Genomic DNA, 13,207 nt, shown 5'->3' on the forward strand with positions numbered 1-13,207 from the left:
AGAAGGCCCTCGGCGCTGGATCTCAGTGTCCAGGCTGAACGATGGGGGTGGAGACGCTCCTTCAGGTATACAGTGGCATCATAGTGCTTTATATGTATTGTGTAAATGTGGCCCAAGTCTGATTTTTGCCAAATGGAAAAGGGGGAACATAACCAAGTTTTTTAGGGACCCAGGTGGCACTGTGGTTAAAACCACTGAGCCTAGGGCTTGCTGATCAGAAGGTCGGCGGTTCAAATCCCTGTGACGGGGTGAGCTCCCGTTGCTTGGTCCCAGCTCCTGCCAACCTAGCAGTTCGAAAGCACATCAAAATGCAAGTAGATAAATAGGAACCGCTACCCATGAATATATTCCATTGAACCTGTCCACCTTTCCAGCACAGCAAGCCAAACAGTCTCCCATAACCAACCTCAGACAAAGGCAAGGAAGCTGCGGCCTTTGAATTAATTGGGTTCCCTGACACAGCTACTCCCTTTGTCCCACACAGCTGGAATCCAAGCCTGGGAAAGGCTTGACAGAGCGAGCACTCTCTGACTGGAAGACAGCTCTGAAGAGGGAGAGGGAGGAGCACCAGCACCTCCTGGCCGAGTCGTACAGCGCCGTCATGGACCTGACCAAGCAGCTGCAGATCAGCGAGAAGAACTGGGATCAGGAGAAGCTGGAGCTGCTGGACCGATTCAAGGATGAACGGCAGCAGGCAGAGCAGCAAGTGAAGGAGCTGCAGAACAAAATAAATCAGGTGAGAATGGAATACATTGTGTGGGTGCAACTCGCCCTCCGAAGTCTCAGCGAGTATTTCAGCAAGTGTGAATATAATGTGCATACCCTTAGCAGAATCAATATAGGCTGGCAGCAATTGATGTCCCTGCATGAGCATAAGTGTGGGTATAGAGGCAGAGTGTTGTGGTCGAGTCCAGTCCTGGATTTAAATCCTTGCCCAGCCACGGAACTCCCTGGGTGACTTCCAGCCAATCACTATCTCTAGCCTACGTCTCAAGGTGGTTGGGAGAAGGACAACTCTGTATGCCTTCTGAGCCTCATGGAGGAAGGGCAGGATAAAAGCATAATAATAATATGAATCTGGATAATGATGCTGGCCAACAATTGCCTATCCCCTAGGCTTCCTTGTTCCCATGAATGCATGCATGTGCTTGCATGCAGCACACATGCTAGCGGGGTACACATAACCCCCTCATGCAGAGATGCCAACATGATTTTCTGGTTCTTGTATTCAACAAAGTTCCACTGGGTGATGCTGAGTAGGATTAACATTCAATACGACCTTATAGAAGAAGATAAATTTGCATATAATCTGACTGCACTTGGCATTATATTCAATTTTATCTCCCCTTTTGCAGATGGGGTGCAGGGCCCAAAGATAAATCAGGATCCACACACAATTAATAAGATGACTGGCAGCCAGAGTGTCAACATATTAAGCTTTCCCCATAATTTCCAGACTAGAAGAGGCTTGACCTGTTGCATTTTTGCCTGCCTCACAGCTGTTAAAAGACACAAAAGCTCCACATTCCCTCCACCACCACACATCCCACCCCAAACCATGCAGTGAAATCAAGGTTCATGAATTGTGAACCAGCTATGTTACTGTAGGTGCATGTGCGTTTTGGACATCAGCAGGCTACAAACAAATGAGGCACCTAAATAAAACTGAGACTCTCTTTCATCTCCCCTGTAGATTTTGCATGCTCTGCAATGGTGGAATAGATCCTTCTGTCCCCCAGTGGCACACTGAACACATTCCTTTGCCAGCAGTTAATGTTTCATTGACTCATCCCCAGCCTGACCCTCTGTCAAAATGGATCCTAAGCAACACATCTGCCCCTAAGCTGCAGTTTCTCTATTAGCGATTGATTTTTTGAAACAGTGTCTCTGCCAGAAATATGTGGGTGCTGCAAGGAACACCCAATATCCCACGAGTACTGTGATGCCAGTGGGATGTCCCTGCAGGGGCTGAACCTTGCAGTGCACCCATTAGAAACTGAACAATTTTTTTAAAAAAAGGTGGTTGTCCACAGCAATGCCACTTAGAGGACAAATCGCCTCCTATGTGCAGGCCCAGCACTAGAATTGCTTTGTCTTTCAGCTGCAGAAGGGAGCTGACCTCTGGGCTTTGAAAAACTCTGAAATGGAGAAGCATGGCAGTAGTTGGAAAGAGGTAAGCTGGGCAGGAACAGCTTTGTCCTAACCTGTAAAATTCAGGCAGAGATGGCATGTGTTGGGGTGTGAACTAAAACCTTGCCCCCAGAAGGGTGGATGGAAGCTGTAGAATTATGCTGGGGACAAATTATAAGGGAGTGATCACATGCGATACTTGTGAGCATTCCAGATGCCTGTGCTTGGCTGTTTTGGACACAGGGTTAACTAGACCTCCTACTGGTTCAGCAAGGCATTCACTAAATAGGTTACATGTCTTTTATTACTTATGGTGAAGATATTAGGAATGTATTTCCTGAGAGGGGCTGTGTGACAGACAGAAATTCAACAGGGTCAGCTATTTCCATCTCTGCGCCTTTGTGCTGAGGAATGCTGCATCTGTTGAATTTACCTGCATGCATTAAAATATCCTAGCCTTGGTCATGATTGCTATTTTCGATCTCTTAATAGGACTTCAGATTTCAGCTAACTTTGAAGTGCATTTCTATGAAAACTGTAACATAAGGCAGGCATCCCCAAACTTCGGCCCTCCAGATGTTTTGGACTACAATTCCCATCATCCCTGACCACTGGTCCTGTTAGCTAGGGATCATGGGAGTTGTAGGCCAAAACATCTGGAGGACCGCAGTTTGGGGATGCCTGCTGTAACACCTAGACCAGGGGTCAGCAAACTTTTTCAGCAGGGGGCCAGTCCACTGTCTCTCACACCTTGTGGGGGGCCGGACTATATTTTGAAAATAATAATAATGAACGAATTCCTATGCCCCACAAATAACCCAAAGATGCATTTTAAAAACACACACTCTACTCATGTAAAAACATGCTGATTCCCGGACCGTCCGTGGGCCAGATTTAGAAGGCGATTAGGCTGGATTCAGCCTCTGGGCCTTGGTTTGCCTACCCATGACCTAGAGCAATGAGTATTTTTACTGAGCTCTTGACATTGCACTGAATTCTGAAATTTAGGGGAAATCCCCACAGAACACTTTTTTTGCTGCTGAAGTGCAAAGTGAAGCCTTACATTCCTCTGGGAAGCTGACTCCTCTTGCCCTCTTTAGCTAAGCTTCTCTAGGCCTGCCATGATGTTGCAAGGCACCACTGATGATAAAAGGCCTCTCTAATGTTCTTTTCAGACTCTCAATGAGAAAATCACCGACAAAGAAACTGTTTCCGAAACAGACATGAAAGGAAGCAACTTAAAAAGGTGAGATGTGTGCAGCTTCTAAGTTTTGCTTCTTCCTTCAAAACTTCACCATCTGGAAAACAGTCAGCCGACTCCTCTAGCCATACTCAAGCTTAATGATTGGTGAGAAAAGCACACCGAGGTCGTGGGGTGAGGTAACATGTTTTCCTTCTCTGCAAAACTGGTAGCTGGCAACACCTAATGCCACAATGGGGCAGAAAATATAGACAGCTTGATTGTTTGCATGTGAGCCTATCTGTATAATTTACCAGCCTCCATACCTCTGCCTTCAGCAAGTGTAAATACACAAAATGCATATTGCCATGGAACTATTTGACCCTCATTGCATCTTTCAGGGACAGAAGTAAATGGTATATATGCTCATATTTCTTAACATGCTTTTATTCTACTCCCTTGCTAAAAACACAAAACATGTTACCTTGATAATGGTATTGCCTTTTAATCGCTGCATGCTACTATTTCCCCCCCCCCCCCCAACCTGTCTTCCTTGTGTTCCCTGTAGGTGATTATTTAGGACAGGGGTAGAGATTTTGTGGCCACCCAGATGTTGTTAGGCTCCCAGTGCCCATCAGCCCCAGTAAGCAAGGTTACTGATCAGGGACAGTGTTAGAAACTGAGATATGAAAGCTAGGAGCTATATGGCACCTTAAACCTAGGTTATAGGCGCCACAATGGAGTGTTTAGGTGTGCTTTTTTATAACAAGAATACAAAGCCGAAAATGAATGAACTGCAACTAAAACCTTATGTTCATTTTTCACATGGTCTAGGCCTCATTTGAAGACAGAAAAAACACACACACCAAAGCCATACTTCCCCTGCCCGCCCCCCTGATATTCTTATGAGAGTCCCATCTCCAGTCTTCAGATAGTGGCTGGAAGTGGGGAGGCAGAATTGTATCCAGAGCTCAGAAACTGCTCACACTATATGAAATTCCCTGTCACAAAATGTGCCTAGAACAATGGGAGTGTTGAATGCTGGTCAGAGATGAAGGGCACTGCAGCCCAGCAATATTTGGAGAGCCACAAGTTCCACATTCCTGATTCAGAAAAAAAATCTGTAAAATGCAGGCAATAATTCCTAGTGAGCTTGAGCAAAAGAGTACCCCATAGATTATTTTATAAGATTCTTAGTGCAAATTGAATTGTTTCCCTTTTCACACTGTCTGGGACAATACAAGAGTGGGAAGTGGGACCTTCTGTTGAGCTTCACAGCAATTCTACTGCAAGAGAAGTGCTCTCTCTCTGTGGAGTCATGACTTTTAGAGACATTAAGAGTCTAGGGCCAAAGCTCTGTGCAAAGAATCACACACCATGTAAGTGTGTGTGTGTATGAAACTGGATTAGGTAGCATTAATGTGAGTGCAGTGAACTCACCACAGTCACTTCTGTTTTAGCAATGCACACCCTTTTCCACACATGCATCAATTATGGATCTGGGGGTCAATTCCCAACATTATTTACCCTACTCATAACTTAAGGGATAATGGAGATAGTGGGGAATGGCAGAAGACATTAGCCTTTGCAATGTCAGAATGTCCAAATGGAAGTTTGGAATGCATAATTGGAAAGCAGGTCTGCAGGCATCCATCTGTCTTCTGTCCATTCTGACATTATTGAAGGCATGCCTTCCATCCTATTTTTCTTGCTTTCTTGGTCATCTTAAGAGATGACTTGGAAAGTAATAGGAGAATAAGCTTCTACTTAGGAAGGACAGAGCCTGGAGGTAGAAATAAGACACCTTCCCTAATAAATGTGCTTGTTCCCTTCTCTATTCTATCCAGGACCAAGTCAGTCTCCTCAATGTCTGAATTTGAAAGTTTGCTTGACTGTTCTCCTTATCTTCCTGGCAAAACCAGTCCCATCATCACAGACAACGTCCGCGGCAAAAAGGGCTCTCCAGCTACACAGGTGTTGCCTGACACTTTGAAGGACCCTGCAGGGTTTGCCCCCAATAACTGTGCCTATCTGAATAGTGAGCAACCCATGCCAGAGAGCCTGACCACAGAGAAGCTGGATGTCTCGTCATGCAACTTCACCCAGACAAGCAGCTTCTCTGTGCGGGATCAGGCCCAGAAGCATGTGCAGAGAAGCTACACTGCTCCCGACAAGACTGGGATCCGCATATATTATAGCCCACCGGTGGTACGTAGGTTGGAATCGCCCCTAGTACACAAGAGAGACGGGAAGATAATGGTTGAGCCTGGCTTCCTGTTCACCATGGCCAAGCCTAAGGAAGAATCGGACAGCTCCGAAAACATGTACAGCCGGTGGCTGTGCAACTTCTCCAAGCAGCACCGAGAGCTGCTTGACAGCAGTACTGTGAGCGAGAAAGCTGTGGCCCCTGTGCCCAGATTTCCGCCTTCCCTGCATGACCTTGAGATCTCCGGCAACATGAGCGACGACATGAAGGAGATCACCAACTGTGTCAGGCAAGCTATCCGCTCCAGCTCCCTGGAGAGAAAGGTTAAGAGCACTTCCAGCCAGACAGTAGGATTGGCCAGTGTTGGCACCCAGACTACCCAGTTTGTCAGCATCGGTCTGCAGACAGACATGCCCAGGGGCAGCATACACAGCAGCAAGAGCTGGTCCCCACGAAGCTCCTCCCTTATATCCGTTCGCAGCAAGCAGATCTCGACCTCTCTGGACAAAGTCCACTCCAGGATCGAACGGCCCTGTTGCTCCCCCAAGTATGGCTCTCCGAAACTCCAAAGAAGATCATCTTCTAAGCTGGACAGCTCCAAGGACCGAAGCCTGTGGAACCTCCATCAGACTAAACAGAATGGCTCAGCCTGGGCTCGTTCCACCACCACTAGAGACAGCCCAGTTCTCAGCAACATTAATGATGGCCTGTCCAGCTTGTTCAATGTTGTGGAGCATTCTGGGAGCACAGAGTCCATCTGGAAGCCAGGATGCCAGGAAAGCAAAGCCAAGCCAGAAACTCCTAAGTACGGGATAGTGCAGGAGTTTTTCCGGAATGTGTGTGGCAGAACTCAGAGCCCCACTTTGGCTCCAGAGAAAAAAGACCCAGTAGGAGGAGACAGCAGCAGTAGCAAGAAGCCGGAGCATTCCTCCTCAGTTGTGCTCCAGCAGTCTGAAAGTGCCCCCAAGGTCCTTGACAAAAAGCCCTTGAAGCAGAGCTGCAGCGAGGAACCAAAGCTGTCCATCCCAAGCCAAGGTGGCAAGGACAGAGTCTTAAAGGAGCCAGACATCATCTCTGCTATTATTGCCAATGAGGTAGTGCTTGCTTGCTTTAAAACAGGGATGGGAGACTTCAGGCCTGGGGACCAAATGTGGCCTTCCAGGCCTCTCTACCTGGCTCTCAAAACCAGAATATACCCCTTGCTGACCCTTCTTCACACCCCAAGTGCTTCTGCATGGTTAAAATGTATCTGAACCCTGATAACCCCTTTTGGATGCCATAGGGGATGGTGTGTATGTGTATAGAAACTAGCCTGCTATACAAAAGTATAATTTACATCAGTCGTTCCAACCAAAAGGTTCCCCACCGCTAACCTCCTCCAGCCCTTCCGTGAGCTGAAATGTAGCATAGCATTATCTCCTATCCACTGCAAACTTCAAGGGCAAGAAGCAAGGATGTAAACAACCACCATCGTATATTGCATTGACCACCACTAAGAGCTTAAAGAGACAAGGGGTCAGGTTTGGCAAGTGGACCCATTGGGGACACACCCTGTTCTGAGTGTGAGACCAAGGGTGTTGTTAACTATCTGCACCTTTTTGACTCTACAGCTTCCGATTTGCAGATCATGAGTAGCTTATACGATGGAATTCAACATTGTGCTATGTTGAATGTCCTGCCACCACAAGCATTGCAGCTTGCCAGACAGAACAATCCCTCCTCTCCTCCCTTGTGTGCTGTTCTGGGGGTTCTGACCCCGCCCCCAAATTCTGGAGGCATCATGGGAGGAGGGAGGGAAGCCCAATTGCACAGGCAGAATCCCTTGCTCAGGACTTAACGCTGACAGGACTCTGTAGGTGAATCTCATCCTAGAATTGCTTGTCCTGGTTTCTTGCAGTTTGTTTTTGCATTGATATGTAGGCAGGTGGTACAAATCTTGACTGAATTGTAATCCAAAAGGGCACAGACAATATGAAATAAAGCAGACTTGGAAATCAAGTTGTACCTAAGCCAGGCACCTTTCTTGCAGTGCATTCATATGGCTAAACAGTTCTGCTACAGCAACAAGTTTTAGCTGTGCAATGGAACTTCCCTGCTCTCTCCTCTTCCTATGTGTGCAAAGTTCCAGAGGGTTGGGCTGTGCCAGCCTAGCTTACACAAGGCACAGGTAATCAGAAATGTCTAGCTCCAGAAAAATCCATGAGGGTGGCACCAGGCAAACCTCCCTGTTCCATAACTAGGGTGCCACTACCAAAAAGGCCCTCTCCTTGGTAATTACCTGCCTCACTTCATTCTGAGGGGAACCCTAAGCAGGTAGATGTGGGAGAAGGCGATAACCTGGTCCTAAACTATTTAGTTAAAAGCAGCACTCTACCTATTGCTAGGCTTTTAATGGTGCATTTCAGCTATTTGCAGTGCTTCAGATACCATTATCTTCATATCATCCCTGTGAAGTGCTACTGCATTATCATCTCCATATTGCAGATTTGTTGCAGGGGGTGGGTCAGAGCCTAATCTTAGCAAGACCATGTAGGGAGTTTCTTGCTGGGGCGAGATTTGAGCATTTGAGATTCATGTCCTTTAACTGCCACACTACGACGGATCTCAAGTTGCCCCTCCTTTTTCACATGCTACCCTTTCCTTCTCTCTCTCTCTTTGCAGGACATGGCCTGTGATTGCAGCTCCCAGTCGCTGACTTCCTGTTTTGCTCGGCCATCGCGCTCAGCTGTCCGCCACTCCCCTTCCAGGTGCAAGCTGCACCCTTCTGATGGCAGCCGGTTAGAAGAGAAAGCAGGGCCTCTGAGTGAGTGAGAGGCTGCGCTTGCTGCCGTGCTGATGGAAGAGCAACCTATGCGCTGGAACTGCCAGTCCCTCCGGCACCTCTGGGACTGGTTACTTCTGAGCCAGCTGCAGATGAGGGGCTCTGCTCTTAGATACCCAGGGTGACACCATGCACCTCCTGTCTCACCTTAGCTCAACAGGGATACCGGCAGCACAGAGGCTGTGCTATGTGGGCAGGGGACAGAGTGGGAGAGTCTTGCTAGAGGTGTGGTTTCTCGGTCACTGGAAACCTTTCTGTCCCTCCCCCCTCTCAGTAGGAACATGACCTCCAAGAGCTGGACATTGCCAGAGTCTCGTGAAGCAGTCTGTACTGTTTCCATGGCATTGTGTGTGTGTGAGAGAGAGAGAGTGAGAGCGCGTTTGTGTCACCAGTTTGAGGAGATGCATCTCTCTCCTTTGTGCAAAAGGCATCACAGTGAGGGATTAGGGAGTGCAGTATCAACAAAGCTGCTTGGCCCCTCCCTGCCTTGGTCTCGGGGTGGGGAAGGAGAACAGCAGTCCTTCAGGAAACAGCTGGTTTCAAAGCCTTAAGAACTCCTCTCAGAACAGCTGTACTATAGGATTTCCCCAGAACGAGGCATTCAATATGGTGTACAGAGAAAGAGGGCGGTGGGAGGGTGCTAGCAAAATTGCCACCAGGAAATGCCACCATAGCATAAGTGCTCCAGGCTGTTGTGTACAAGTAGATTGGAAAAGCCCTGGACTTGCTCTGCAACCATATTTGCATGGATAGTTTCCCCCAGGTGTGCCCAACATACAATACCAGCACTAGGCCATGCACCCAGCCTGTACTGTGGTGCACAGTATGGTCTATTTAGAGTGCTGACACTCTTGATAAAACAAGAGCACAGTTTTGCTCTACCGGTTCTCCTGCACCTGACCTGTGGGAAACAGTCCTGCAAGCATGGTCTGTGTTGCCTTCCTGTCCACGTGCATCAAACTTCCCATGATTACTGAAATGCATCAGTAGACCTGGATTTTTTTCATCTTCAGGCCTCTGATGCCATCTCCATGGCTCAGAACAATTGTTGCTTTGTATCAGCCTCTGTGCTTGGCTGCTGCGGTGCAGTTGAGCACCAGGAGTTCACAGAAAGGGTATGCTGAGTCCTCCGTGTCTACAATTCCAGTCTGTTTCCATTTCTCCGTGCCCTACACAATGGGTAGCTGCAGTTATTCCTAAGGAGAGTTGCTTCTGTCATTTGTTGCTTGTTTTTCAACTGGAAATCTCAAAACTTGCCTCTGTAAGAATAGTTAGTTTCACAGAGAGGAAATTGCTTGAGTGCAGAGGTGAACAAGCACAGAGCCCATAGAATGAAAATACAGATGAGACAGTGAATGGGTAGAAGAGGTACCATCTTTTCAGTGCTGCAGAACATTCCAAGTTCCACAGGAGACAGGGGGTTGTGTGCCTGCTGCATATATCTCAGGGCAGAGCTTCTCCTATGGTTGCTGCCAGTGCTCTACTAAATATTTTGATGGTTGCTAGTTCCTGTGAGTCAACCCTATTCCAGAGAAAAGGTATTTATGGGGATCCTTCAGCATCCAGCATAGTGCATTATCTGCTCATACAAACAACTTTCAGGGCTCCAGCAGAGGATCTCTCTTTTAATTGACTCGTCTGCTTTGCTGAGGGATTTGGGGAGTAGGCAAGTTTTGCTGCTGCTCCACCTCCAGATTCAGTAGCACAGATTTGTGTGTATTGCAACTCTTTGTAGGTCACACTTCTGCAGGGATGTGATCTGAAAGGTAGGACAATTCTGGGTCACAGTACATACACCACTGAGTGGAACATATGCGAGAGCAAGCCCTGGCTTCCTTGAAAGTACCCTTCCAGAGAGAGCTGGCTCTTCAGGAACTGTGCCACTCGAGAATGCAGCTGGGGGATCAGAAGTTAGAGTGGTTGTCCATGTAAAAGAGAAAAAGCAACTCAAAATTCCCTGCGGATAGAAAACTTGAATGTCAGGCAGAATAATCAGCTAGAACACACTCTACCTCTGACACGTCTGCTTTTCACAGGCTGGGCACTTGATGTGAGCAATTGTTTAAACAAGCCACGTCACCCACTCGTGAAGTGGTATAATCACATGGAAGGGCTGTGTACTATGTGGTTTTTAGTTTTTGTTTAAAAATATACATCAGCCTTCAGAGAGGATTTGGAAGGAATATTCTTTAGAGGTGCAGTAGAACCTGACTGATCCATATCAGAATCTCAGTGGGTCAGTTTTTTGTTATTATAATAAAACAGCCGGTCATCCTTATAGTCTACAGAGAAGATTATCACAGCCTCCTCTATCAATGAGATTGAAAAAGAGGCTTGAAAAGCTGAAATGAACATGAAATTTCTTAAACCCACAAATCTTTGCAAGCAGGCAACATTTTTTAAAAAATAAATCTTCTGAAACCTGCATTTTGGCTGACTTTCAATTGATACCTTGCAAGTCATAATTTTTAATTTGTATTTTTAATTTGAGTTTTAGGTTTTTGTCATTTGTGTGATAAAATTCAGAAGTTCAATTCATTATGTAGCTAATTAGTAATGCAGCAATGTAAATGTCTGTGACATCATATTATTTAAAATAACTTGCAAAACAAGAAAAATATTGTTTTTTATTTTTTTGTAAACCTTTGACATGTTTACAACTGAAGAGACCATAGACATGGCTTGGTGTACTTTGTGCTAATATTTTTTCCTAAATTCTGCACCAAGCTAAGCTGAATTTTGCAGTGAATAAATTCTGCTGACTATATTTGCTTATTTTTGCCTACTATTATTCTGCTTCTCCCAAGGCATGGAGAGGGGCAAAGGTCTGGGCAGAACAGGGTGACTTCACCCTGGCACCTGGAGATCCAGATCAGCCCCTTATCCTCTGCTCGTCAGATTCAACTAAGACCACTCATCCCATTGCTCATATACTTTCATGCACATCTTTACTTGAAGGACTAGAGTGGCCCTCAAATGAGCTAGAACTTGAGAGATTTTGCTTTTGCAATCTCTCCCCATCCCCAACGAGGAATATTTCTGATTGATTGGTCTCAAATATTTGCAGCTCACTTATCACTAACACATCATAGTCAATCTGCCTTGGTCCTTCCACTGAATCTTCTTCAATTGTAAGCTCTATTGTTTCTTTACAAAAACATTAGATGAAAGAGACCAAAAAGCCATTCATAAAATGGTATTTGAGGAATGAATGATTCCTCTGGGAATCATGTCTGAGTGCCTCTTACTCTACAGAAAACTACTGCTTGCTTTCTTGCCAAGTGATGGGCACCTGATTCTCCTGCAGCCTTCCTTGTCCTGAAGTGCATGTCCATTGTGTTTGTTATTAAAGGTCCATGGGTCGGATTCAGCTAGCCCATTCCACCACCGGAAGCCAGTGCAAGGGCTCCCACTAGCACATTGGAGCATGCTCTTCTCCCCCCATGCCTTCCTCCAGATCTGCTCTGCAAGGTCAGTGCAGTGTACAGTGGGAGGAAAGCGGAGATCATTCTCTCAGGCAATAAATGCTTGTGCTGATGGAGTGACCTCCATAGTGCTGTATTGAATTCTACCCCATGCTGCTATTTTTAGCAACAGAGATGCTTCAGGGGGACCTGAAACTTCATCCACCTGAGTTCTTTGTGCTTGCTTTCAAAGAAGCACACATAGGATTGCAGCCGAAGGGAGACATAACAGTTTCACTCCCCATAGCGTTGCTGTCCAAGATGTCTCTGGTTTGGGTTAAAAGCAAGAAAAGCAAAACAACATCAGGGCTACATAACAAAAGCTTTGGTATTCCCTGCAGCCAATTGATCAGTTTAGTGTACTTTTTTCCTGTGCTTTGGCACCTTCAGAATGTATTAGCTGATGAGGTTAAACTAAATCCCAGCGAAGGCTCACTGAAAGCATCTTTCTGCTTCCTGTTTTGATGCAGCAACAGGCTATGTTGAGCACTGGCCAAGGGGCAGAGAAACCAATGTAACTTTAAATCCTTGATCTCCAAAGGAGTTTCTTTAAATACTGCTGTTCTCTAAATTTGGGAGTAGGGAGCTAGGTGAGGCAGGCAGAAGATGAGCTAAAATAAAAATACCTATTGGATTATGGGATTGCAGGTGCCAAGCCAGGGGCACTGTCCTTGTATGACAGTCTGTGGATCTGCTCATTGTGTTTCACGGGGATAGTGAGCTCATTCTCAGGGGAGACAATCAGCCCTGATGTCTAATATGGAGCTGGTGAAACATTATTTCAGGGGCCTGGAGGAGGCTGGAAGCAACTCTGCGGAATGCCATCAGACATTCCCAGCCTAAGAATCTGTATGCTGGTAATTGCCTGGATATACTTGCTTGGCTGAACAGACAGGCTGCTAACACTGCCTTGGCAGAGCAAAGAGGGGGGGGAAAGGGGCCAGCATCACATTGCCAGGTATAGGATTCTCTTGGAGCCAGTTCCTGCATTACTTGAACGGCATTCACTTGCAGAAGTTCAAGGGCCCCCCACATTCCCTTTCAGACAAAATTGCAGGGAATCTGAATCCCAAGGCATTATTGCTTCTGTAGGCAAGCACATTTAAAGTGATATAAGGACTGACTCTTGGTAAGCACTGCAAGTCAAAATAAAAATAGCGTGCAGCTAATGAAAGACAATGGGGCAAAATACACAAGGAATGGAGTTAGGCAGGAGCTGTAACAAGCACATAATAGCCCCACCCCACCCCCCGATAATGTGGGACTCACATTATTCACTCTCAGGGCTGTGTGCTCAGAAGGTTACTTATTCAGCACAGCCTATTTAGCATTGATTCCTGTGAACTGCTGCAGCCTGTTCCTAGGTGGCTGAGCTGCTTCATTTTGGCAGGCCAGCAAGATCCATG

At 46.5% G+C, this 13,207-nt stretch overlaps 1 protein-coding gene across 5 annotated transcripts in view; it reads left to right on the forward strand.

Moving 5' to 3' along the window:
• Positions 1-12,728, forward strand: part of MTCL2 (microtubule crosslinking factor 2) — a 90,671-nt gene extending 77,943 nt beyond the window's left edge. For 4 of the 5 annotated variants that reach the window (XM_035122432.3, XM_035122435.3, XM_060277249.2 and 1 more), the window contains exons 11-15: positions 485-736; positions 2,102-2,173; positions 3,306-3,376; positions 5,158-6,610; positions 8,178-12,728. In XM_035122432.3, the coding sequence (XP_034978323.3) occupies positions 485-736; positions 2,102-2,173; positions 3,306-3,376; positions 5,158-6,610; positions 8,178-8,327 (1,998 nt within the window). In that variant the 3' untranslated portion in view covers positions 8,328-12,728. The remainder of the gene's footprint in view (positions 1-484; positions 737-2,101; positions 2,174-3,305; positions 3,377-5,157; positions 6,611-8,177) is intronic. The other variant, XM_035122433.3, reaches the window with a different exon arrangement.
• The last annotated feature ends 479 nt before the right edge of the window (positions 12,729-13,207 follow it).

Source organism: Zootoca vivipara, chromosome 7 (genome assembly GCF_965207765.1).
Source record: "Zootoca vivipara chromosome 7, rZooViv2.hap1.1, whole genome shotgun sequence".
Classification (NCBI taxonomy): Eukaryota; Metazoa; Chordata; class Lepidosauria; order Squamata; family Lacertidae; genus Zootoca; species Zootoca vivipara.